Source organism: Rhinolophus ferrumequinum, chromosome 18, assembly GCF_004115265.2.
Source record: "Rhinolophus ferrumequinum isolate MPI-CBG mRhiFer1 chromosome 18, mRhiFer1_v1.p, whole genome shotgun sequence".
Taxonomy (NCBI): domain Eukaryota; kingdom Metazoa; phylum Chordata; class Mammalia; order Chiroptera; family Rhinolophidae; genus Rhinolophus; species Rhinolophus ferrumequinum.
Window position 1 is genome coordinate 40179028 of NC_046301.1, and position 27906 is coordinate 40206933.

At 49.9% G+C, this 27906-nt stretch overlaps 1 protein-coding gene across 2 annotated transcripts in view; it reads left to right on the forward strand.

The window, feature by feature from the left end:
• Positions 1 to 687: 687 nt before the first annotated feature.
• The window catches only part of OLFM2 (olfactomedin 2), a 56493-nt gene continuing 29274 nt past the window's right edge, over positions 688 to 27906 (forward strand). Inside the window, exon 1 of one of the 2 annotated variants that reach the window (XM_033133383.1) lies at positions 688 to 885. In XM_033133383.1, coding sequence (XP_032989274.1) covers positions 820 to 885 — 66 coding nt within the window. In that variant the 5' untranslated portion in view covers positions 688 to 819. Of the gene's footprint in view, positions 886 to 12869; positions 13272 to 27906 lie in introns of those variants that run through there. The other variant, XM_033133382.1, reaches the window with a different exon arrangement.

Genomic DNA, 27906 nt, shown 5'->3' on the forward strand with positions numbered 1-27906 from the left:
TATTTTGATTCTCTCAGGATCTGGTCTCTCATCTTGGCCATTGAAACGGGAGCAAGAGAGTGTCCCAGGAGGAGGAGGGGATAGGAGGGGAGTCTTTGAGTAGGAGGGCCCTTGGGAAATGGGGGGGTGAAAACAAGATGCCCTCTTTGGTGGCCAAGCCCACCGGGCTGGCCATGCCCATCGGCCTCTGGTCTGTCTCCTGCCCTGTTTCTTGCCTCTCACTCCCAGTCTTCACTCTGCCCCACACCCCTCCTCCCAGCAGTAATTCCCCTTTCCCCAATCTCCAATTTCACAGGCTCTGCCTCAGTTTCTCTCTTGATTCTTGAGTTCGTTAAGGAGGGAACCTGTCAATTTCTCTTCTTTGCTACCAGGCTTTCCTCCTACTTCCCCTGACCCTTGATTCCCGCTCTCACCCCCATTTTCAAAGTGGGAAATGTCCAGGGAGGGTAAAATTTACAAATATGTGATGGAACCCCACCCCCATCTCCGTGACCCGCCCCATAATGTCCTGGGGGGCTGCCGGGTCCTGCCCCCTGCTACCCCGTTCATCGCCGGCTCCTCCACTTCCCTGCCTCCAGACCCCGCTGGGTCTGCGCCCCAAGACGAGCTGGGGGTGGGGCAGGGGGCGGAGCCCGCAACAAAGACTTCAAGCGAGAGAAGGGGCCGGGGCGGGGCGAAATCCCGGCCGCCGGCGAGGCGGGGGAGGCGGCGGCTGAGGGTCGCCCGGCCGGGCGGGCGGGGTCGCGCCTGGTGGCGGTCCCCGCTCCGAGGCGCCACTGGGGCTGGCGGGGGGACCGGACGCTGGGCTGGGGGCGCGTCATGTGGCGGCTCACGGTCCCGCCGCTGCTGCTGCTGCTGCTGCTGTGTTCAGGCCTCGCCGGACAGGTAGGGGCCCGGCGGGCAGGTGCGGGCACAGGGGGCTCTAGGAAGGGAGCGGAGCTGAGAGGGTTCCCGCAGAAACGGGGTTTGGGGCTCCACGAACCCCTTCGGGGCTGCGAGGGGCGGAGGTCGCAGCGGGGGAGGGGCTGGAACATCCACTCTGGCTTTGGGAAAAAAGAAGGGGGGCTTCAAATTCAGCCTCAGGCTGCGATGGTTTGGGAGCACTGTGACCCCAGCTTCAGGGTTCTCAACTCCTCGGTGACCCGGAGCCCACCACACCCGCCATCTAGCTGGAGCTGAGTGGGGCTTGGGGGGCAACTTCTGGGGGATTTTGGGTGTGTTTACCCTTCACTTCCCCCATCATGGCTGGAGGTACCCAGTCTCTGAAGCCCCCCACGCCTCGCCTGCACCCCCAGTGTGGAGAAGGGGGCGGGACTCACGTGTGAGTGACTGACGGGGACATGTGTGAGGTGCCGAGGGGTGCTGGGTAAACGTGTGTCTTTGTGTCATGGCTGGGTGTGACTGAGAGTTTGTGTGTGTGGCTGTGCTGGTGTGTGTCCAACTGTGCGTGAGTTGGGTGTGATCAGGGTAGGTGTTTGTACGTGAGGGTCTATGACAGTGAGAGGCTGTGACTGGGAGTTGTGTGTCTGTGTGTGACTGGTGATGTGACAGCAAGTGAGGACTGTTAGTCCTGGCGGCATTTGGGCCGCCATAGCTGTGTGTAAAGGACTGTGTGTGGCAGTGTCCCCCTGACAGTCCATCTGCCTGGGTGTTGTACAAAATGTGTGACTGTGTGAAACCTTTGAGGTGACAGTGCTGTTCTGTGCCTTTGAGTAAATTACTTAAAAGGGGGTATGAAGGGCAAGGGCTGTGTATGCAAAATGCATCCATGCATTTGTGTGTGTGTGTGTGTGTGTGTGTGTGTTTTGGTGGTGCCTCGAACACTCCATTCATGCTTTCACAGAAGCAGGTCTCCCTCTCCATGTTACCCTATCTCTTGGGCAGGCTTGGGGGGACTTGCAAAATGTTGGGGTCCAAGCTTCCTTTAGCTATTGGGAAACCTCTTTCTTCCTCTATTTTGGGACTGGGAGCACCCTCAAGTTCTCAGATCTATAGGAGCTCAGAGGGAAGCTGGAATCGAAAAAAATAAAATAACGATAACAACAGCTAACATTTATTAAGTGCTTATTATATGCTGGGCACTGTGTCAAGCACATAGCATGAACTAAGGCATTTAATCCTCCCAGCACTGCACTGGTGGATGCTATTATTACCCTCTTGTAACAGATGGAGAAACTGAGGCACAGAAAAATTAAGTCACTTGCTCAAGCTCAGACTGCTCGGGAGTGGCAGAACTATCGGCAGGATTCAATAGAAGCAGTCTGGTTTTTGAGCCCACATGTCAAACCTCTTGTAAAATAATCCACTCCATGGGTGTGGACAGTGCCTGTGTAGACACTAGCAGTGGCTTTTAGGTAGAACCTCTGAGGAAAAAAAGTCCTGGTAGCTTCTCTTTCCTGGTCAAAAGAAGAATGGAATCTGACCCTTGTATCTAACCCAAAGGGGGCATTGGGAGGGACGGAAGTCAGACTCTAGATAGAAAGATTTCCAGGCCACAAGGAGAGGTTGTGGGGTCCCCTTCCTTACTCCTCTGTTTCCCCATCTCGGGACCCAGATACTGGGTGGGATAGGATGTGTGCTCAGCACCTGGAATCAGGCTGCACAGAGTAAGTGCTCAACTGATATATGAGCCAGAGAGAAGAGAGACGACTGAAAGAAAAGGGCACATACTTGAGAATTTGCTGATAAAAAATGAACCAGGAATGAGGTTGAATTTGGTTTTTCCAAGGACTCTTGGAACCACCACTTGGGGATTCTCCTCCACCCCTACTAGCCGCTAGGGGAACTCCAGCCAAGATTGACTAGAGGTGCGCAGGGAGGGAGTTGCTTGGGGGCGGGGCTAACATGAGGTTTCATGGGGGTGGGGCTAAACGGGGCTGCTTGGGGCGGGACTAAACTGGGGTCTGTAGAGGCGGGGTTAAACGGCGGATGGGGCGGAGCTCAACTGGGGTAATCAGTTGGGGCGGGGCTGGTGAGGGCTATAGTGCCACGGGCACAGTCACTACAGTGTCGAAACTGGCCTCAGCCCCTAGTATGCCCACTAGCCTGACGCCCCAGGAAAGGAAGTGGCCTGAAAAATGGATGCTCTGCCCCTTTCTGCCCCCTCCATCGCTTCCCAGAGCCCCCTCCACAGTCCCTGCTGGACTCTGTGCTCCAGCAGGGGTCCTTTTGAGAAAGCATTCATTCGTCTATTCAATCAACAGATATGATTAAGCACTGGGGCGCAGCCATGAATCAAGTCACCAAATCCTTGCTCTCCTGGAGCTGACCTTCTGGCAGGAGAGACAGACAAAAACAGAATAAATACATAATACAATGTCAGCAACTAAATAAATGTATAATACAATGCAGAATAAATAATACAATTTATCCTTCAATGTCATGAAGAATAAATAGGGGCAGGGGGATGGAGTGGTGGTGGTGGAGTGGGGGCTATTTTAGCAAGTGTGGTCAGGGGCAGTGTCTCTAAGGATGTGGTATTTGAGGGGATACCTGAAGGAGGTGAGAGAAGGAACCTTCTAGGTATCCAGAGGGAGAGCATTCAAGGCAGGGGAGCAGCGAGTGCAAAGGTCCTGAGAGGGGAACAATCTTGGTGAGTTTGCCGAGGAGCACCGGGGCTGATATAGCTGGAGAGGAGTGAGGGGAAGGGAAGCTGTGGGCAGATGAGACCAGGGAAGTCAGGAGGGGCCGGATCACATGGGAACTTGTGGGCTGTGGGCAGGAGTCTGGAATTGATCCTGGGAGCGGAGGAGTAGCACCTGTCAGAGGAGTCCTCCATCTATTCATGGTCTGCCCGGATGTTTTGGGTGTGGCCCATGAGTGCACTGGAGCTACCAGAAAGCTTACCCTGTCGGAAAGATGCCCCCTTATTGACAACTGGGAAGTCCTCTCTAAGATCCAGCTACATCTTTGGCACTGTCTGGGTTTGGGGTCACCTCTTTCCCGGGGTCCCCACAGGATGGGACAGGAGAAGAAGTTCAGTTTGCAATGGACGCCTCAGGGCCTCTGCCTGAGACATTGTTCCCCAGGTAGCTACCTGACTCCCTCGCTCTCCTTTTGCTTAAATGTCACCCCCTCCCAGAGGCCCACCTTGAACATCAATCTAAAATAATCCCCCCACTGCCATTCTCTGAGCTCTTGCTCTGTGTTATCTTTTTCTTCAGAGCCTTTGTCACTACCTTTCCATGATTTGCTTATTCATTCACAGCTGCTCAACAAATACTTGTTGCATGAATGGATGGATGAATCCCTCTCCTCCTCCCATGGAGTCTTTTCTTTCTCAAATCGTGGAACTATTGTGCCACGAGAGGGTAGGGGGGAAACGCTTCTCCCCTTGCACCATCCCATATCTATTTCAAGTCAGCCTCTGTTCCTGGGTATGATGCATCAGGAAAGCCCTTTTACATCTGTGCCTAAAATTCCACATTACAGGGCACCGTTATTTGGGGAAGTCGCTGTTTTCTCGGGCTCCTTTAGATAATGTAAATATCCCAGGTGGAGGGAAGTAAAGAGAAATCTTAAGGACTCCCAGACAATTGAATTGGACATTTTCTTCCCACGGAAGAGCGGGGTTGGGCTGGGCCCGAGATGAAGGAGTTGGGGCGACACCTAGTGGTCGAATGAAGTTTGAGACTGGCGAAGGGTGTGTGTGTGTGTGTGTGTGTGTGTGTGTGTGTGTGTGTGTGTGTGTGTGTGTGTGTGTGTGTGTGTGTGTGTGTGTGTGTGTGTGTGTGTGTGTGTGTGTGTGTGTGTGTGTGTGTGTGTGTAAATACTTGAAGGTCTTCAGTGGTATGAAATACATCCACACTGTTGTGCAGCCATCACCACCCTCCATCTTCACAACTCTTTTCATCTTCCCAAACTAGAATTCTGTTCCTATTAAACACCAATTCCCCATTCCTCTCTTCCCCGGGCCCTGGCAAATGTTTTACTTTCTGTCTCTATGAATCTGATTTCTGTAGGGACTGCATATAAGTGAAACTGTACAGTATTTGTCTTTTTATAATTACATTACTTCACTTAGCATGATGATCCATTGTTGTGGCTTGTGTCAGAATTTCATTCCTTTTTTGGGCTGAATAATATTCCCCTGTATGGCTACCCCACATTTTGTTTATCTAGTCATCCTTTGATAGACACCTGAGTTGCTTCCACCTTTTGGCTATTGTGAATAATGCTGCTATGAATAGGGGAGTACAAATATCTTTCGAGACCCTTCTCCTAACTCTTTTGGATATATACCCAGAAGTGGGACTGCTGGGTTATATGGTAATAATACATTTAATTTTTTGAGGAACTTGCGTATTGTTTTCCATAATGGCTGCACCATTTTTTATTCCCCCCGACGGTGCACAAGGGTTCCAATTTCTCCACATACTCGCTAACATTTGTTATTATCTGACTTTCGATTCTAGCCCATCCTGATGGGTATGAGGTGATCTCTCATTGTGGCTTTGATTTGCATTTCATTAAGGGTTAGTGATGTAGAGCATCTTTTCATGTGTTTATTGATCATTTGTGTATCTTCTTTGAAGAAATGTCTAGTAAAGTCCTTTGTCCATTTTTAAATTGGGTCGTTTGGGTTTTGTTGTTTAAATAGGTTTTAAAGCCAGGAATGAGACAAGGTTGGATTTGTGTGTGGGACAGATCCTCCGGCTATAACATGGAAGACAGACTGGAGTGGGAAGAGTAAAGGCACAGAGACAGAATTATTTTAGGATCTGATAAGGCCTGAGGCAGATTAGTGGCAGCCAGAAGCATAACAAGACTAACATTTGGGGGGGATGGAGGGAGGATACTTCTCATTGTCTGGTGTCTGAAGTCCTTATCAAGGCCCACTGTCTCCTTCCCAACTTCCTCCTGGAATTCTGAACCTGGCAGGAAAGCAGAGATGATAGGAGAAAAGAGAAAAAACAGCTCTTCCAAGGTGGGCAGGGTGGGGCAGGGAGGGCAAGGAGATATAATTCGACACCATTTTCCAAAACTTGCTGTAACTAGGAAAAAACCCTCAAACCAGGCACAGGAGAGAAGGCTCACAGCATTTGTATTCTGAGGGATGCAAAGCTGTGTGTGTGTGGACATGAATTCATGCCTTTCTTATGTGTGAATGAGAGGCCGAGAGGGCCCAACTAACAGAGGCCACTTGGCTTATTGCAAAGGACACTTAGTTTTGCTTGGTTTGTGTTTTCTAGCTTTTGAACTGGAAAGTTCAATCACTTTTACCTGCTGCCCATCAAACAGAGGTGGAACTTATACTTTATGCTTGATACCTTAATTCATAATTTTGAGTAAATTTTCTAATTGACATAAAATCTAGCTATAGAGACGTACACAAAATGTAAATGTGCAGCTTGATAAATTGTCTTGAAGTGACATAGTGTTACCAGCACCAGATCAAGAAACAGAACTTGACAAAAATCCAGAGGTCCCCTCATGCTCCTTTCAGGCGCCACCCACCCTCCCAAAGTACCTGCTAAGCTGACATCTCTCACCATGCACTGGTTTGGCCCCCTTTTTAACATAATGAAGTTATGACGTATGTAGTTTTTGGTGCCTGGCTTCTTTTGCTCAACATAATGTTTGTAAGATTCCTCCGTATTATTATTTTGTGATAGAGTGCATGTTTTATCTCTTGATGATGTTCCAGTGTGTGAATGAATATACCATGACGTATCCATTCTACTGTTTCTAGACATTTGGGTTGGTGAAGTTTGTGGCTGACACAAGCAGTGCTGAGACAGACACTCTGACACATGTAGTGAATGTGTAGTGAATGTTTGTATGTCTGTTGGGTACAACAGACAGACAAACAAACATTATTCGCAGTAGTTATGTTCTATAAAGACCCCCTCGGACACTGAATTAGTGAATAGTGAATCATCGCAGGGTTACATTCCTGTAAGACTCTGGTCACAGCGTTTGTGTGGGCCAAATAATATGCAACCTTGTTTTATACATGTTTCTGTTTAAAAACACCATGTTTAATATATATTGTTAGTCCATTAGCCTTGAACTCATGGCCAAAGAAAGACGCCGTATACCTGAATGAAATTTATCAACCAGAAGTATTTTCTCCTGAAGGCACATCATAGCCTTCTTGTGATTAGAATCACTAGACAGCACTTCAGCGTTATGCGTGGAGGCCACTTAAAATAGAGAAATCACCAATAAAAAGCAGGAAAATGTGAAACCTTTGGTGTTAACTGGACTGAAAAAGACACTCTCACAGTGAGGAGAAACGAGAGCAGAGCCCTCCGCTGGGAACCTACGTGTGGGGGGACCAAAATTTTTGCCACTCTGCACATGTCGACAAATGACCACCACAACCCTGCGAGTATCGATTTGGGGGTTACATGTAAGTTATAATGAGTAGGCAAGCTTGCTAATACGGAATCTGCGAATAATGAGACTCAACTATATATACCTGGGAGTAGAATTGCTCAGTCATAGCGGGGGCTGTATTGAGCTTTAGGAGATGCTGCCAAACAGCCTTCCAAAGTTCCAGAAACTCTTCAGAGTTTACCGGTTTGCTCTTCCACCAGTAGTGCCTGAGGATTCCAGTGGCTCCACGTCGTCCTCAACGCCTGGTATTGGCTTTTCATTCCAATAGGTGTGTAGTGATATCACCTTATGGGTTGAATTTACATTTCCTGATGACTAATAGTGCTAAATACTTTTTCACAGGTTTATTGACCACTCAGGTATTTCCATTTGTGAAATGCCTGTTCAGGTCTTTTGCCCATTTCTCTATTAGGCTGTCTGCGTTTTTCTTATTGATTTGTAGAAATAAGTGTGTGCACATAACCAGATTTTATATCTCTATCTATACATATTTTATATACATAGAAAATCAGGATATGAGTTCTTTATTGGAAATAAGGATTGCAAATATCTTCTCTTACTCTGTGGCTTGTCTTTTCGTTCTCTTAATGGTGTTTTTGATCAATAAACAATTTTTAAATTTTAATGTAGTTCAAATAATTTTTTCCTTCAAGGTTAGTGCTTATTACTGCCCTGTTTTAGTGATCTCTGCCTACCGCAGAGTAATGAAGATATTCTTCTATATTTTCTTCTAAAAGCCTTATTGTTTACCTTTCATGTTTAGATATGTTAATACAATCTACCTGGAATTGATTTTTGTATATGATGTGAGGTAGGGATCAACATTTATTCTTTCCCCTATGAATAGATCTGATCGACCCAGCGCCATATAGCCTGTCTGGGATAGAATCCCTGGGTCCTTTGGGAAAGTTTCTTAGCATACCTGTGCCTCTATTTCCTCATTTAAAAAATGGGCACTGTAATCCTATCTACTTCATAGCAGTATTCTGAAGGTTAAATGAGTTATTCTACTGCAAATGGTGCCTGGCACATGATAAGTATTCAATAAACCTTAGCAATTATTGTTATTATTTCTGACAGTTACGAACTTTTTTCCTCCTGGGAATTTTCGGGGCAAAAAAAACATTGCTTTCCATGGCTCCCAGTCTTAGTGCATTCAGGCTGTTATAAAAGAATACCACAGACTGTGTGGTTTATAAACAGTACAAATTTATATCTCACAGTTCTGGAGATTGGGAAGTCCAAGATTAAGGTGCTAGCAGATCCAGTGCCTGGGGAGAGCCCACTTCCTGCTTCATAGATGGTATCTGCTTGCTGTGTCCTCACATGGTGGAAGGGGTGAGGGGGCTCTCTGGGGTCTCTTTTAGAAGGGTACTAATCCCATTCATGAGGAGTCCACACTCATGACCTAATCACCTCCCAAATGCCCCACCTCCTAATATCGTCACCTTAGGGGTTAGGGCATCAACATATGAATTTTGGGAGGATGCAAACATTCAATCTACAGCACTCCCAGACACCACGCTCAGAGTGTTGATGGTGGTAGAGAGCAGGAGATGCTTTCTGGAGATATTTCTGCATCAAAATCAGCTGGCGTTGGTGCTGGCTTGGATGGAGGAGTAGGAAGGAAGAGCAAGGGGATAAAGGGAGCAAAACATACAGTTTCTAACTGGTACATCTGGACCATGTTCCTAGGCAGCAAGGAATCTCAGGTGCAGAAGTTAGGGAAGCACTCATTGTCATGTCAGTGCTGCAAGGGCACCTCAGGGGAGGGGGCTTGCAGGGAAAGTTTAAGAATGCTCCCCTCTTTTAATAGTTTTATTTAGATAAATTTACATACCATAAAACCCACCTGCTTAAGTACATTTCAATGGCTTTTAGTCAATTTAAAGAGTTGTGTAAACATCACCCCAACCCAGTTTTAGGACATTTCTGTCATCTCCCCCAAAGATTCCTTCTGCCCATTTGCAGTCCATCCCCACTCCCACCCCCTGTTTCAGGCAATCGTTAATCTACTTTCTGTCTCTATAGGTTTGCCTTTTCTGGACATTTTGTGTAAATGGAATCATACAAAATGTGGCCTTTTGTGTCTGGCTTCTTTCACTTAGCCAGATATTTTTTAGGTTTATCCATGTTGTAGCATGTGTCAGTAGTTTGTTCCTTTTCATTGCTGAATGGCATTCCATCATATGGAAGGACCACAGTTTATCCATTCACCAGTTGATGGGTATTTGGATTGTTTCCTTCATTGTGAAAAATGCTGTTGTGAATATTCATATACAAGGCTTTCCATGGACACATGCTTTTATTTCTCTTGGGTAGCTAGAATTGTTGGATCTTATGGTAAGTTTCTGTTTAACTTTTAAAGAAACTGCTAAATTGTTTCTCAAAGTGGTTGCAACATTTTATATTCTCACTAGCAATGGGTCCAGGTTTCTCCACATCATCACCAGTACTTGGTACTGCCTTTCTGATTGAGGTTATTCTGGTGGGGTCATGTGCTATTAGTTGTATGAAACATACAAGTGGGGATATCCAAGAAGCAGATGGGCACAGGGGTTGGAGGTCTGGGGTGTAGATATACCTTTGGGAGGCCTCAGCTGTAGACTCATTTAGTCAGTCAATCAACAACAACCACAATTTCTTGGGCACCTACTATGTGCCAAGCATTGTTCTAAGTCCTGGGGATGCAGTGAAAAATTCAGACATGTAGGTGCTCTTGTGAAGTTGCAAGTCTAGTGGAGGAGATAGACCCTAAGCAAATAAAAGTATAATATAATGTCACACAGTGATAAATGCTGTTCAAGAAAAACAGAGCAGAGTAAGGGACAGAGTAGTGGGGACTGCTGTTGGGTATGAAGTGGCCAGGGAAGGTCCTTCAGATATAATGGCCACATTACTCAGAGTCCAGTCAGGGAAACAAACTACTCTAGGGTTTCAAAGAGAGGGAATTTAATACAAGAAATTGGTTAAGTGTGAGATGAAAGAGTTGAGAAGCCAAACTGATCAGGGAATCCAGCAATAAGTCTTAGCACAAGGCTGTTGTGCTAAGACATGACAAAGGGTGGGGTGATAAAGGAAGGGGCTCTTGTGTGGTTGCTGGGACCATGGAAGGAGGGTAGCCACTGTCAGAACACATCCTCACTCTAAGCGGAAAAATAGAGGAGTAATACCTGGCTTCACCTGTCCTTCCCTCCAGTCTCCCTCCAGTTCCTCCCATTGGATGAGTCTAACAGGAAGCCAGTGTGCAAGGAACCTGGGAAATGTAGTTTTCTGGAGAAGGGTAGGGCATGTATCTTATCCACACTATGATAGAACAGAGATATAAATGAAGTAAATGAGCAAACCATATGTGTATCTGCGGTAATAGTGTTCTGGGTGAGGCCAGATGGAACCAAAACCCTCGGAGTGGTTGTGATGGTCTAAGGCACAGTATACAGAGAGGGGCTGGGGACCTAGGACAAAGCCCTGGGAGACGACAGCAAGAGCAGATGTGAATAGAGACCACTCGTTGGAGAAGCTTGGCTGTAAGGAGCTAGGGCAGTTTCCTACAGAACCAATGATGAGGGAGTGAGAGAGTACCATTAGGGTCTCTGAGCCAGGAGGCCTGGGAGCCCAGTGGTTTTGGCATCTGAAATTAGACAAACCTGGATTCAAATCCTGGGCCACCATTTACCCGCTGGGTCACCTTAAGCTGGTCTCCTCTCCTTTCTGAGCCCAGTTTCCTCACCTATAAATAGGGAAGTCACTGTGCTTTTCATGGGAGGCTGCAACAACTGCTCAGCAAGCACATTTGCAAAGTGTTCAGCACTTACAAATGCAAGCTGTAGTACAAGTAGGCAAGGACACATCTCATTTTTAAAAAGCTCATTATTAGTTGCAAATAACAGCACCTACTATTTATGAAACATTTACCATGTCCCAGACACCCTGCAAAATGCTTTACAAGCACCATCTCTCCCCACTCTCCCCCAGCTCACTCTGCTGTAACCACTCTGGCCTTCCTGTTCCTTGAACACTTATGCTCCTTCCCCAGGGCCTTTGCACTTGCTGTTCCCATTGCCTGTAATTCTTCCCTCAGATTTCCGAATGGCTCTCTCCCTCACCTTCTTCAGGTCTGTGCTAAAATGTTACTTTCCTCAACCATCCTGTTTAAAGTTTACTTCTCTATTTCTTCCTATGCCCCTCCCGAATCCTGATGTCTTATTTTACTTTTTATTTTTACTTTTTCCCTATTTTTTGTCTGATTCACCCCACTGAATGTCCAGCTCCACAAAGGCAGGCATTTTGTCTGTTGTTCACAATGCCTGGGACATAGTGTATGTTCAGTAAATCTTTCACTTGATTCTCAGGACACCCTAGCCCTTTACACATATGGTTCATGGTCCTCGCAACCACCTACAGATAAGGAAACTGAGGAGGAGAGAAGTCTTTGCTGCAGGTCACACAGGGGCAGAACCTGCCTCTCGGTGTTGCTAAGCTCAGAAAAATGGACAGTTCAAGTGCTTCTCCCTATGTTCAGTGCTTCTCCTCAGGCGAGCCCTCGGAAAGGCCTGAGTCATTGCCGCCTCCAGACGGCGGCGGCCGCGGGCTGAGGGCGGCGGCGGCGGCGGCGCGAGGTGATGCGGGGACGCCAGGAGGGGGCGTGAGTGCAGAGAAAACAGAAAATTAAACCCGCCGGCCGCTTCTCCCGCAGCCTAGCTGCCTCGGCCGCCGGCCGGTGCGTGGGTGGGAGGTGTGTGTGTGTGTGTGGGGGGGCTCTGCACTCCTGCTCCGCGAAGGGGCGGGCCCCGAAGCCCTGGGGCCCGGAGGATGGTCCCAAATGTCAGTTCCCCGCCATCACAAGTTCAAGTTGTGAGTGGAAAGCAGCCTGGGACTTGTCTGCAAAAGGCTAGCTCCTGTCTCTTCCATCCTCGGTCATAATGCCGCCCTTAGTGTACTGGGGAATCCTCCCGCTGCCCAGGTGACCCCTATTACCCCACCTTCATCCAAGTCACCGCCTCTACTGGCTCCGTACCAGCCACTCTGGGCTTCCTTCGTTGCGAAACGACGCAGGGGTCTCCAGAGTAGTTCTGGTCCCGGGAAGGCCCCTTCCCCAAGGAAAAGGAGACCCAGGTTGCCTGATTCATGGAAGCGCACCAGAGTCTTGCCCCACACAGCGCCCCCATACCTGCCCTCCCGGGTTTTAGAGAACCGGGATAGGTGTCCTAACAGGAGGTGGGTGAAGACTTGTGACTCCGGTCCCCTGCCAGCATTTGGGTGGTTGGTGTGGGCCGAGCGCGGGGGGTTCTGTGGGCGGAGGGTGGCCCCGGAACACCGCTGGGTGTGGGGGCTGGCGGACACCGATGGGGGGGCGGGAACACCTCTGGGGGCGGGGCTGGGAATGCCGCGGCGCTGGAGGTGGGCCGGTGGGGATGCCACCAGAGGGGGCGTCTCTCCCGGTGGCATGGTCCCGGACATGGGGATGGCAAGGCCTGATGAGGGGTGTGGGGCAGTCCGGGTGCCCCCCGCCCCCCGCCAGGCTCTGGGCCGGAGTCGTGACGTCACGGCGGCTGGAAGTGCCTGTCGCGGAGGCGCGGGAGGGGGCGGGGGCCGAGCGGGTGCTTTATAAGAGGAGCCCGCCTAGCGCGCGGAGCCGCAGCCCGCGTCCCCGAGACCCCCGACTGGCCGGGTCCCGGCCCCCAGCTCGCACTCGCGCCCCGGGGGGCGGCTGGGCGGCGAGGGACCGAGCGCCAGGCGGCGGGCGGCAGAAGGGACGCGCGGCAGGCGGCCGCGGGGCATGAGGCGGGGGCGCGATGTCGGTGCCGCTGCTCAAGATCGGGGCGGTGCTGAGCACCATGGCCATGGTCACCAACTGGATGTCGCAGACGCTGCCCTCGCTTGTGGGGCTCAACGGCACCGTGTCCCGCGCGGGCACCTCCGAGAAAATCGTGAGTGGCCGCCGCGCAGGGGGCGCTCCCGGGGGGCGTGGTGCCCGCGCCGCCGCCGCCGCAGCCCCCGGAGGGCCCCTTGCCCGGTAGTTTCCGGCCCCGGGGCGCCATCCCGGGGCTGGGGGCTGGACGCGGAGGTGGAGGAGCCCCCGAAACCCTAGCTACCTCCGTGCAGTTCCTTATTGTTATTTCTTCTTATTAGTGGGCAGTGTACGAGTGGCAACGATGTACTAGGCTCGCTCCCTCCCCGGGCGGAGGCGGCGAGGGTCCTGGCCGAGTGGGGCAAAGCGGGAGGGTAGATTCGGGCGGCGGGGACCCTGCCTCTGAATGGGGGCGCCTCGGGGTCTCTGAGTGTCTCCACCTTCAGGATTTCTTCCTGTTTGAGTCTCGGTGTCTCTGAGTAGTCCCGTGTCTGTCTGTCTCCTCTCTCTGTCTCTCCGCCTATTCTTTTTCCTCTGGTTTGCCTCTCTATTTGTCTCTCCCTGTCTCCGTCTCCATCTCAGAGGCGCTCTCTCTGACTTTGTATCTCTTTTTGTCTGTCTCGTTTTTTCCTCTCCCCTGCACCCGCCCCTCCCCCCAACACCCCTCCTCATTTCCTGCCTTACCATGTGCTGAATATTTATTCCCATAACTTGCCCTCCCTAGGAGGCAGAAGGATCACACACTGGGGCCGGGGCTGATGCTGCCCCCAGAAGCTCCAGTATTGCCTCCTCCCCCATGCCACCTATCACCTTCATCCGCCAGCTTTCCTGCCACCGATCTGGAGGCAGGGGGACTCAATCGGGATTAATAATGGTGGTCAGGGTGTCCTGAGGAGAGGGGAGGAGGCATCCTCTCCTGCAAACTTCCCTCAGCCTCCTCCAGATGCGCCCCTCCCATCCCTTCCCCTCTTCAATCCGCGTTTGGAACTGCTCCCCATATGTGGAGCTGGGTTGCATAGGCTCCCTCTCCAGCTTGATGTTTCCCCAACTTCGCCAGCTCCGCTGTTCAACCCCCAATGGCCACCACACCAATTCTTTCTCTTCCCTCGCTGGAAGGAAAGGGGTCTTTGATCGCAAGGGTTGCAGGCAAGTGGAGAGGGGGTTGCCATGTACTGTGCCCTGGGCTTGGCACAGGTCAGGGCTTTCAGTCCAAATTCTGACTTGAAGCCAGTGTGTGAAACAGTCTTTCTGTGTGTCTCAGAGTATGTCCTGGTGTGTCTGTGGAGTGTGTGTGAGTAGAGGGTGTGAGAAAGTTTATGTACTTTGCCAGCATGAGGGTCCAAGTGTGGCTTCCTCTGTGTAAGGATGCATCCCAGAATGACCATGGGTGTGTCCCTGAGCGAGTGTGTCTGGGTGTGGATGCATCTCAGTGTGCACCTGCAGTTGTATGTCCCTGACTGCGGGTTTGCGTGGATTATGTGATTGCACGCACGCATATGAATTTGTATACATGAGTCTGAGACAGCTTCTTGCTGTTGCCTTCTGAGGGACAAGAAAGATGTCTCATTGAAATCAGAAGCCAGATTCCCCTCCCCCACCATCTACGGAGTGTGTTTGTGTAAATGTGTGCATGTATTATGTGCAGCATATGATGTGTAAATGAGAGCATATGGTGTGTCTGGGGAATGTGTACATAAGTGTGTAAGAGCATGTTTCTGAGTCATGATTTTGTGTGTGCCTATGTATCTGTGCAAATATGTACTTATGCATGTGTTTTGTGTGCATAAAAGTGTGGACATGCAGGTCTTTAGAAGCGTGTGCATATATATATGCAAGTGTGTATCTATAAATGATGTGTGTGCCTGTCTTGTATATATGCATGTGGGTGGATTCCTGTGTGTACCATGTGTTTTCTGTAAGTGCGTGTGTGTGTGTGTGTGTGTGTGTGTGTGTGTGTACCCAAACAGACCCGGTCTCCGCTCTGGCCCATCTGTAGCTCACAGAACCTTGATCAATGCTTCCATGAAATCACCTGCTGAAAGCTGATAGTTCTCCCATCCCTGATCCCCACCCCATCCCTCGGTCTCACTAAGCCTTGCCAGAAGGGCTCTGTGGAGTGAGAAGCCAAGGGACTCAGGTTGGACCTGGGAGGAGACTGTGACATGAGGGTGCTCTAGAAGGGTCTTGGGAGTCTGATAGACCCAGGTGGAATCCATGTGTTCCCCCAACTTGCTCTATGAATGCTCTTGACTTTGGACTACTGACTTTACCACTCTGAGCTGCAGTTTCTTCATCTGTAAAATGGGCATGATAATTCCTACCTCATAAAACTGTTGTGGATAACAAAGATCTACTGTCGTTGGTAACAGAGTTCTACTGTCTAGCTCCCCATTCATCCATCCTTCCATCCACCCATTCAGTCATCCCTTTATCTTTCCGTCCATCTCTCCATTCACCTCTCCATCCACCCACTTACCCACCCATCCATTTATCTCTAGACTTCCATTCACCTTTCCATCCATCTGTCTTTCTACCATCTATTTCCACAATTTGTCTCCCCATCTATCTTTCCATGCATCCATCCTTCCATCCATCTATCTCTGTATCCATGCATCCACCTATCCCTCCATTCACCCATTATCATCATCCAACTATCTCTTCATCTACCCTCTATGTATTCAGCCTTTTATCCATCCATCCTTCCATCTACTTTGTTTAGTCAACAGAACTATTGAGTTCCTCCTCTATGTCAAGCATGCACATGCTTGTAAGCCCCAGCTCAGTGCCTGACATAATAGGTGCTCAGTTAGTGATAGGACTCTGAGTCAAACATATCTGGGTTTGAATTCTGGCCTTGCAATTTTTCTAGCAGTATGATCTTGAGCGAAATTATTTAATCTCTCTAAGCTCCAGTGTCCTCATTAGTCAAGGAGAGTTCAGAGTCCCCATTAGACCATGGATTCCATGAGGACATCTGTGTTTTGCTCACTACTGAACCCTAAGGCCTGATGCACAGTAGGCCTACTATGAATATTTGTCAAATGGCTGAATCAACAATCACATTTCTGTAAGGATTCACAGGTTCCACCTTCAAATGGAAACAAATTACTAAGTGCATAGTAGGGGCTTGGTAAGGAGGAGTTGCTTTGTTTGCCACTGTAGTCAAGCACATAGTGGGCCTGGAATGAGTATTTGCCAAGTGTCTAAATCAAGAATCCACCTTCCTAAGGATCGGGAGGAACAAATGGAAGTGACTAGGCACATTGTAGGTGCTCAGTAAGGAGGAATTATAAGAAGGTGTGGAGCACCAACATGAGCAAGCTGCCTGGTTCAGTGAGAATTCCCTGTCGTGAAGCAGAAGATTATATGCTGGTGTTTGGCCTAATAGGGACTTCAGTGCTGAGGTGTGGTGGGTGGTGGTGCCCCTCTTGTCTCTGGCTCCTCCTCCCTGATCTGACCGAGAGGAGCAGGTTAGCATTCTAAGGGATTCTGAGATGGTTCTACAGACCTTCTCTGGAAAGGAGGGGGAGGAAGTTGCCTCGGCCACTACGTTGGCCGACTCCCAGCCATAAACCAACCCGTGGGATGGGAGCGTTCGAGGGAAAGGCTCCTCACCTGGGGGACATAAATCCAGAACGAGACTAAAAGCTGTCGGCCTCATTGCTAGCTGCTGTCATCATTACGGGCCCTGAAGTGAGTTACCAGCATCTTATGTTATGTCTTTGCCTATCCCCTCATCCTTAAGGGCTGGAGGGAAGAAAGGGGAGATGGAGGAGAGGTATTCTGTTTGGGGAGGACCCTTTTTCTCATGGGAGGAATGGGAAAGGCCTGAGTAGCTATCAGCAAAAGGCTTTGAGGACTTTCCTGTGAAGAACCAAAGTGCAGAATCCATGTCTTTTCTTGACAGTTTTCTGGGGGGAAAGTCGCCAGAAACTCAGCATTAGTCAAGAGAGGCTGAGTTACACTGTGGTAATGAATAGCCTCCCGTCTCAGTGGTTTAATTCAGCACAAGTTTATTTCTCTCTTGAACTATGTATCCATTGTTGGCTGGAGAGCTTTGTACATGGTGGTCACTCAGGGACCCAGAATAATGGAGGCTCTATGGTAACATGATCGTTGAGACAGGGAAAGGAGGGCACCAAAAAGCCCCCACCAGCTCCTAGCCCTGGAGGTGACATGTGTTACTTTTGCTCATATTTCATTGGTCAACACAAGCCACATACGGCATGCCTAACCTCAAAGAGGGTAAGAAGTGTGGTTCTACCATGACATGGACGGAGAGGAGTGGTCAGATATTTATGAACAACCCTAAATACTGCCCCACTCTGCCAATCGCTCCTCCATTTCTCCGAAGTGACAAGAATTCTCTTAGAGGGCGTCTCCATTCATTCATTCACTTACAATGTGCCAGGCACAATGCTAGGTACCAAGGACATAACAGTGAGCAAAACAGACAGATATCCTGTCCTTGTGGAACTGACGTTCTAGGGCAGGGACGGGGAGAAATAAGCAAGTGTATAGAAAAGTCTATGCTGTTTCAGGTGAGGATACATGTGCTCTGGAGAAGCGTCGAGCAGTATAAGGGGAGTGGAGGGGAACTATTTTCCAGGCCTCCCTGAGGAAGTGACATTTGAGCAGAGATCTGAAGGAAGTTAGAGAGGGCTCATATCTAGAGGAAGAGAGTTACAAGTAGAGGGAACAGGAAGTGCAAAGGCCCTGAGGTGGGAACATGCCTGGAAGAATGTTGATGAAATAGTGAGGAAACCAGTGTGGCTGGAGCAGAGTGAGCAAGAGGGGAGAGCAAGAGGAGGTGAGGGTGGAGAGGTGGCGGGAGCCACATCATGTTAGGGATGTGGGGGACCCTGGAGGAATTTTAGATTTAACTGGCAACTCCTCACGCCCTCCCTGTCCTCCTTCAGTGCTTTCTTTTTCTCCATTTTACTTTTGACCTTCTAATATACTCCGTGTAGTTGACATATGTATCTTGTTGTCTGAATCTCCCCACTATAACGTCAGCTCTGTGAGGACAGGGAGTTTTTTAAAAATCAATTTTTGTTGACTGTTGTAACCCCCGTGTCTAGCCCAGGACCTAACACACAGTAGGTGTTCAATAAATACTTGTTGGGTGAATAGATGGATGTTATGGAGAGTTCTGAGCAGAGGAGGGGTGGGACTTGACTCAGGTGTTTGGTTTCCCTGTGGCCCCCATGGGAAGGGCAGACTGTAGGAAGTGAGGGCAGGAGCTGGGAGACCGGGGAGGAGGCAACGCACTGGTCCAGACAGTGATGATGGGGGCTGGGCCGGGGGAGGGGCCAAGGAGGCGGAGAGAAATGGGTGTACTGTGGATTTGACCATACCTGCCATATTCACTTGCCCCAATGGTGGACTTACAACGTCTACTCAGACACCTCGAAGTGTGAGGAAATATTTATCGAGCACCTACTTTATGTTGGAAAGGGTCCTAGACTATGGAATATAAAGATGAATAATGCCCCGACTTCAATCAGGTCACAATCTCATCAAACAGTACTTGTGACAAGTCCTGGTACGTGTGGTGATATGGATGTTTTTAGAATGTTACGGGACATCGAGGAAGGGCACGGACACCAGTCAGGGTGAGACGGAGGCGCTGAGGCCCAGCCTGTGTGAAAGTCAAGAAGGAACTGGCCAGAGGAAGGCAGCGCGAGGGCACTCCAGACAGAAGGAATAGCATGGACAGAGGCTCAGAGACGAGGGACCTCCTGGTGGGCACAGAGAGACTGGCCACTGTTCAGAGTTGCTGGAGACTAACATGCCAGGTAGGGAGGAGTGTGGAAGTGGTCAGAAGGGGCCCCGTCACAAAGGGATTCGGCTTGAGGTGCCTGTACTTCGTTCTGGGTATCGAAGGATGGGAGACTTGGAGGGGTTTGGAGTAGTAAAGGAATGTGAGATGGCTGCTGCATTTTTCAAAAGACCTAATTGTTAGAAAATCCTTCTAGGTTGTGAGTGTGAAATCTGCCTCCTTTAAACATTTGCCCCCCGTCACGTGCACCAAACCTAGACTCCTTGCTCTCGTCCAACTCGTTACGCCTCAGTTTCTTCATCCATAAAATGGGGAGAATAGAATGTACCTTATAGCATCGGGCTTAGCAGTATGCCTGACACACGGAAGGTGCCCTTAAAGGTTAGCTGTTATTGTTATCATCCTCGTTATTATTACAAGACCCTACCTGCCCGAGTCTCAGAGCTTTGATCACTCATCTATTACTCACTACTCTTCTTGTTCCCGCCTCTGGAACTTGTCACTTACTGTGCCATCGTCTGAGAACACCCTTCCTCTAGCCCTTCCTCTAGCCCAGCTCTTTTTCCCCACTCAGGTCCCAGTTCAGATGTCACCTTCTCAGAGTGACCTCCCCTGACCACCCCAGCTAACATGTCCCCATTCTATTATTTGAACCGGTTCTATTTTCTGCCCAGTGCTCATGGTTATCTGACATCATCTTGGTAATTGTTTACCACCAACAGAATGGAATTGCCATGTGAGCAAAAATTGTGCTCCTCTTGTTGATTCCTGGGATCGTCTCATTTCAAGCAGCAGGGATTTTCTGAATGGTCTCAGTTTCGCTCCATGAGACCACTGGCCCTTTCTTCCTCCCAGTGCTACACCTGCGCCTTGATGAGTATTCCTGTGACCCCTGAGTCTTCTCCCATGTCTCGGAAGCATGTTTCTTAAAGCATTTTTTTCTTCTTCTTGTGTCCTTGTTCCTCAACGCTGCTCTGTCTGAATGGATGTCTGGAAATGGGCATGTTGCCAACTTCCCACAGAAAGGTATGAGGTAGTCTTGCCACCAAAGAGCAAAACAGAGTCATCCCCACGTAGCAGCAGTTGAGCCCTTCTAGGTGCCAAGTCCTGAGCTGGGGGCTGGGCATACAGGACTGGGCATACAGCAGTGAACAAGAGACTCAGTCTTTCCCCTTATGACGCGTTGGAGGGAGACACAGTGAATGTGAAATTGTGCAAATGGTTCTATAATTACAGCCCGGTGAGGACCATGAAAGAGAAGATGTGGAGCTCTGAGGGCATGCAGTCGGGAAGGGGTGGTCAGGGAAGGCTTCCCTGAGGAGAGGGCATTTGCCTTGAGACGTGAAGGATGGTAAGAGTTTGTATGGTAGAGGGTCAGAGCTGGTAAGGTGGAGGAAGAGAGGCCAAGAGAACGGGGTGTGTGAGGTGTTGGGGTGGGATGGCAGGTGGTGTGTTTGAGGGTCTGGTGACGTGGGAAGGAGACTTACTTAGCCCACTGGGTGTTGCAGACCACCTCCCCGGAGCCAGTCTACCCCAAGTTTGATGCCCACATATAGAAATGGCTTGAGGTGTGGCCTTTGCTCCATCCAGTCAGAACCACAGACAGCTGTCAAGGCAAAGTGCCCTGGGGCGCTTGAGTGTGGCGAAAACGGGCTTCCCCCTCTTCCAGAAGGAAGTTCTGGTTTCTGACTCGTGGTGTCTTTAATACCCTGGTATCCTTCTCACCTCTGGCCCTGGGTGGCTGACACCTCTTTGTGAAGCTCCAGTGGGGAGCAGCGCTGAAGCTGGGCATGGAAGAAAGGCGGCCGTCTCGGGGAGGCCCAGGTGCTTTGAGAGTGTGATGGGGGGTCGGATGTGTGTGTGGGAGTGAAGAGGCTGCCACTGGGAGACCGAGGCGGCCACGCTGGGTGCCAGTCTTTGTCTCTGTCTCAGCCTTGACACGGCTGTATTTTTAAACTCTTCAGTCTCTCTCTTTCTCTCTCTCTCTCCCTCCCTCCCTCCCTCTCTCATCTTTGTTTCATTAACTATCTTTATCCCTTCTCTCTGTCTTAACTGTGTATCCACAATACATAGTAGGCATTCAATAAATGTTTGTTGAGTGAATATTGGTGATTTTCTCTCTCTATCTGCCTCTCCGTGTTTGTACCGTCTATCTTCTCTCTGCCTGTCTTGTCTCTATCTGTGTCTCTGAGTCTATTTTGTCTGCTCTGTGTGTCTCTGTCATTTTCTCTGTCTCTATGTGTCTCTTTTGACTCTGATTCTCTCTGTCATTTCTGTCTCTTGGTGTCTCTGTCTCTATATCTCTTTCATCTCTGTCTCTCAGTCTGTCTGTCTGTCTCTCTGAGATGTTCTTTCTATATCGCCATAGTTGCTATATCACAGTCTAGGACCCAGGGTGAAGGAGAGACGAGAATTCTCAGACCTGAGAGGACTCCTGAGGCAGGATAGAGCCAAGACTGGGTGCTGGGTGCTGGGCAGGATTCAGTGAGCAGGACAGGATGAGCCAGACCGGCATGAGGGGCCCAGGGTGTCTGGACCCCGGGGGATGTCGGGGATGAGCTTTGATGGGAGCCTGGGAGGAGAGGTGGGAGTGTCCCCAAGCTCCAGGCAACCCCTTCCCCGCCACCCCCATTCCCACTACCTCCTGCTGTCCAGGAGGGCATCCCTCTAGGACCCAGCCACCCGGCCCCAGCGCTGGCTCCAAGATGGAACAGCTGTCTGGGCTGCAGCTGCAAAAGCTCATTTTGAACAAGGGAGATGATTGCAGGAGTGATTGGGGGAGGGAGAGCAAAGGGGAGGGTGGCAAGGGCCAAAAGAATCAGGCTTGATTGTTGCTGCTGCCGCAGTGGGTGGTTTGCCCAGGAGGTGGGGAGACTGGGAGAGGCGAGAAAAGGCAGAGAGGTCTGTCGTCTGCCCAGCCGTGGGTCCATCTGCCCCCGGTTCTGGTCCTCCTTGTCGTGAAGTTTCTCCGCCTGTCTCTCCCTCTTCCTGTATTTCAGAGCCTGCATCTCTGACTCTGCTTGTGTCCCTCAGCCTCCCTGTTGCCCGTTATCCGGCCGCCTGCCCTGGATTTCGGTTTCCCCATCTCTCTCTGCCTGTATCTTTGTGTCTCTCTGCCTGCTGCTCCACTTGGATCTCTGTGTATCTCTGAGACTCCTCATCTGTCCCTTGGTGCTGCTGTCATTATCAGAAGCACAGCTCAAGCGGCCCTTTAGACTGCTCCGTCTTTTCTTGTCATTTCTGTGATACTCAGGGGCCAGAGACAAATAGAGATGGCAAATCCCAGGGAACGATGGGACCGTGTCCTTCAATAAAGGGATATTTACAAAGATATCTCAATTAGGACTAATTAATTAAGCGAGCCACTCTTCCCCTGCCCTCTCCCCCACCCTGTGGTCCTGTGCCTCCTGGGAGAAAACCAGCCAATGAGTGGATGGCAGTCTGGTGCTCAGACTGTCTCAATGTTTAATTTATAGCTGCTTTCTCTCCAAGCCCCGTCAATCCATCCGGAAGGGCAAGGTGGCCACACACATATAGACTCAGGGGGCAGCGGCTGGAGACCTGCTGGCCTCCCAGAGTGTGCCGGACTGTGTCAGGGCAGGTCACAGCATGTTCGAACACGTCACAGCATGTCTTTGTGGCAGGCCTGCTCCATTGTATAAGGAGAGTCCGATGGCCGCTGGGCACGCCTGAGCCCGTGGGACATGTTGGAGCAGGTCAGAGCGTGTCTGTCACAGGGGGAGTTTTTGAGCATAGCATGCCTGAGTATGTCAGGCGCATCCCTCCTGAACGGCATGGCATAGTATGTTTTGCAGGGCCCCTGGCCAAGGTAGTGGGGGCATGCCAATATCTACAGCTTCCAGGAGGAACGGGTCACATCCCGCCCCTGCTATACACTCCGAATCTCCCCAGCCTCTTCGGCACTGGTGGATCAGGAGGCTTGAGTTCCAGCTCTTGATGTACCGTTTGCTTCTCTGTAGCGTCCCGCCCCCAGTGCAGAGCTTCAGGGTCCCCAGTTTCCCCCTTGCTACAGTCTTCCCAGGCCCCTTAGGATGACTTCTCAACCGCACCTCTGCCTGTCCCTTCCCACACCACAGAACAGTTCCCAGGGCAGAGGGAAAATGTTGCTGCTTAAGCTTTACCTTCTAGTTGTGAAGCGCTCAGGGTAATGCTCAGGCTGGAGCCCTCAGTGGTATGACCAAAAGGGTGTTTCAGTCTGCACACGGAGGCAGGTTTGATGATGCCACCCTCACTGTGCCGTCCAACAAGGTGATGCAGCTCGCGGTGGAATGGAATGACAAGTCTGTTGACGCAGCCCTCAGCGTAGCGCCCTGAGGAGCCACGCAGCCTTCAGTATACTGACAAATCGGGTGATGCAGCCGTGAGTATGGTGCCAGGGTAGTGTTGGGGCCATAAACATCTCGAAATGTGACTTTGGTTCTGCAGACAGACGCTGGCTGGGACATTTGGTGCAGTGAGAAGGAAGGAGAATTTGCTCATTCTGGGGAGTGCGTTCCCTGGCTATTCCAGGAGGCCAGGATTCCCCACCCCTGCTGGCCAAGGGTGGCTTCATTAGCCCTTGTAAGTGCTATTTGACCTCAGCAGGACACCAGGCTTATTAGTAATACATACATTTTGCAGGAGTATTTCAGGACTGACTGCAATGCTAATGAGTGAGCTGGGGTGACCGAAGAGAGCCGCTGACAGAATGTACACAGATGTCACTTCCTACTGAAAGGAGTGTAGCAGTGTTTGCAGATACAGGCAGATGGGCATGTGTGGCCTTGGAGAATTATACGAGGAAGGGCATGGATGTTCTTGAACGGACTCAGATAGGTAACATGTCTGTGGCTTCTGGGTAGACATGTGTATAAGGCTGTCCTGAACAGTACACAGAGGGTCACAGGTATTTACAGGGAGGCATTCACCTGTGTGATGGGTGCACTGTGGCAGCGCTGTCTGTGGTTAAAACGATATACATTTACACACATGGCTACAGGGAGGCCCATGGACCCCATCGCTCAGGGAGAGAGGCACGTAGACACAAATATATCCAGTGTAGACATATCAAGATTGATTTGTGGGCTCATGAATTATACACAGAATATATGGGAAGTGAATGCTGTGAACATGTCTGGATGAAGGGAATATTCATGACCGTGGGCAACAATACAAGCTGCACATGTACTTGCACGTGTCCCCTGACGCACACCGGCATTTGTCTGGGCTTCCGGAGTGGGCACCTGCGTACATGGCGAGTCACGGAGCTGCCATATGTGTCCAGAATGTGGCTCACAGTTCCTATAGATAAACATGGACATCCACGGGCAGCCACAGAGCCTGTGTAGGCCCCAATAACTACATGCCACCATTTTGGGACACAAATGACCAAATCCCCTCATATTCCCTGAACTCCTGGCAAAGTGAGATTTCAAAACCAACAAGGGTGGCCTCAGAACTGCACAGGCCCTTTTTGGAGAACCATGGAGGGGAAGTACAGAGTCACATGGGTGCCTGGGTGACCCAGAAATGCCATCCAGGAAAGCAGAGCCCTGAGCCCACTCTTGCTCACCGGGCTGTCTTAGCCAAGATTCTCCCCTGTTGACACCCCTCCCTTCAGAGCTAATTGTGGCAGCCAAGACTCAGAAATGGCTTAACGTGGTCCCTGGCACAAGAAAGAGCCCAGTGCATGCTGGGGAGCCTCGTTATTATTGAGTGGAATCATTATTACCAGTATGAGTATTCTTGAAATGCAGAGACCCTGCTCCTTTCTGTCTAGTTTTCCAGACTTTCCTCTCATCCCCCTGCCTGTCTTAGCACCCACCCTAGTTTCCCTCCAGCCTTCCAGCTTCCTCTGTTTCTCTCCTGTTCTCGCTTGAGAGAGTCAGTCCTTGAAAGCCTTGGTTTCCTTTCTCACCAGTGGGCTCTTTCCTGATATCTCTCTTCATTCTCATTTGCCTCCAAGCATCACAGTTCTGGTCTGTCTGTATACCTGGGGGTGGGTGGCTATCAGAGAGCATGTTGGGATTGAAAGCCCCCTAACATGGCCCAGTGAAATAGGACCTTCATGAAAGGAATGCAGGGAACCTACAAAACCCAGTAGCTGAAGCTCCAAGGACTTGGAAAGCCATCACTCATTTCTCAATTCAGTTAGCAAATATTTATTATGCACCTACTGTGCACCAGGTAGACACGATACACAAGACACACGCAGCTGACGTGTTAATGGGAAGAGACCAGTAACAAACAAACGAGTGAGAAATCCCCATCCAGTAATGATGCTGTGCTGAACGTTAAACCAGGGCGGGGGGATGGCGTGCAGGTGGCGCTAGTTTGGATTTAGGAGCAAATCCCCACTTTCCTGCCTCCCCTCCACTCTGAGTGCCCTTTGCTTCTGCACCCCGCAGTCCAGCCGGCCCATGACTCTGGGTTTCTGCAGCCCCGGTCCCTATGCACATTCAGCTCCATGACCCCACACCTTTTAATCACCTTGACTTCCCCGTTCCAATTCCATCTCCCTGGACTGGAGAATTTGCCTCTTTCAACTTGCATCAGGAATCCACTTGTCCTTTTCTCTGAGACTGGACACCTTGGACTCCTGGGACATGTGGTTATAGAGGTCTCCCTCTCAGGAGGGATTTACGGGCAGGAACGTCTCTTGGAAGGTGCACTGGGAGGCGAGTCAATGATAGACATCATCGCTCATTCTTTCATTCATTCATTCATTTGACAAACTATGGAGTGCCTAGAGTTTCGGGCCCTGTTGTAGGTGCTGAGACATAGCTGTGAGTATGGTGGGTCTACCTCTGTCTTGTGATATGTATTTATACTGGAGACACAATAAGCATGTAAGCAAATAAACAGTTTGTTTTAGATAAGTGCTGTAAAGAAAATAATAAGGAGACATTAAAGAAAGTGACTGGGGGACATCATTTTGTTGGCACACTGGAGTAGGCTTTCTGGGAAGGTGACATTTTCCCCCAGGTTTTATGAGATATAATTGATGTATAACATTATGTAAGTTTAAGGTGTACAGTGAAATGATTTGCTACATGTATATATTGCAACATGATTACCACATTAGGGTTAGTTAACACCTCCATCATCTCACATAATTATGTGTGTGTGTGGTACTCTCTTAGCATCTTTCAAGTATATAATACAGTGTTGTTAACTATAATCACCATGCTGTACATTAGATCCCCGGAACTTACTCATCTTATAACTGGAAGTTTGGGAAGGTGACATTTGAACAGAGACCTGACAGATGAGACGGAGTCAGTGGTGGAAAGAATAGGAGAGGAGCATTCTGGGAGAGGGAATTGCAGTGCAAATGTCCCTGACATGGAGACGAGCTTGGTGTCTGCTGGAAAGAGAGGGCGGGGTGGCTTGAGAGGAGGAGGGGATGAGGTTGTACAGGTTGGCAGGGAGTACTGCATGCAGGGCCTCACAGGCCAAAGTGAGTTGCTGGTTTTTATTCTAAGTGCAATGAGAAGCTGCTGGGCAAGTTGCCGTGGGGAGGAGCGCCATGATCTGATTCCCATTGTTTAAAGATCCCTCTAAGTTCTGTGATAGGGAAAGGACTCCAGGGAGAGAGGGTGGAAGCAGGGAGGCCAAGGAGGAGGTGACTGCAATAGTCCAAGCAAAAGCCAGGGGTGCCTGAGCCAGGATGGAAGCATCTGGAATGGTAAGCAGTGGGCAGATTTGGCTCACATCTTAGTAGCAGAGTCATCAGGACTTGCTGATGAAGTAGATGTGAGGGGTGAGAGGAAGACAGAAACAGACACACAGGTGGTAGCCGGAGAGAAGCATGAGGCCTAGGGAGACTTTCTGAAAGATCGGGGGAGGCAGGACCACAATAGACCAGATATCAGCTGTGTCCCCTTCCCTCTTAATAGCCAGGAAGAGATAATGGCCTGAACCCCCTTCCACGCTCCATGGAAGGCCAGTGTCTCCTCGAGATTTCCCCCTCCATGAGGGGCCTATATTCTTTTGGTCGTCTTGGCCTCCAGCTTCCTGCTTCTGTTGTTTATTACTCCCCATCTATTGCCCTTCGGTCTCTGCTCCAATCTTTATCTGGACTAAGAGCTCAGACCTGGAGGCGATGGAGAACCTCAGGTGCCGGAGCAAGTCACTCAAACTTGATCCTGAAAGCAGTGGAGCCATTTACCCATCCATGTATTTATTCAACAAGTACTTTTGAGGACCTACTATGTGTAACCATCACAGGAGATAAGATGGCGAGCCAAGCAGACATGGTGCATGGAGCTTCCTTTAAAATGAGAAACAGGATCAAATGTTCACAAATATCGCAGCTGCAATAACAGCTTGAGGAAAAGATCCTTCGTGTTACAGGAGCTTCTAATAAAGGGATAGATCTAATTTGGAAGCTCAGAGGAAGTAAGAGCTGAAATCAGAAGCAGGGAGCAAAGGGTATTCCAGGCAGAGGGAACTGCTTATGCAAAAGGCCTGGCAGTAAGAGAAAGTGTGGACAGTGTGACAGACTAGAAAAGGCTTTGGAGAGGAAAGACAGTGTAGGATGAAAGCAGAGAGGTAAGTAAAGGGCAGATCCACAGGGCCTTGTGGTGATGTTAAGGAGTTTTATCTGTAGCTTAAGAATAAAAGGAATTTACCAACGAGGTTTTGGTTGGGAGGATGATATGATCAGATGTGCCTTATAAAAGTTCCCTGAGGCTCCTCTGTGTAGAATGGACTGATGAGAGAAAGGGTAGGTCAAGGTAGACCAGAGAGACTTTCTGAACTGGGAGGGTGACTTAGACCATTGAGTGGTGACAGAGATGGAGAACCATGCATGTAAAAATATCTCGGAGTTAAAGTCAACCAGACTTGGTGAAGGAGTGGAAATGGGGATGAGAATAATGCCTGGGCATCTGAACCACTGACCTGAGGGAATGGAGCTGGTGACATAGGG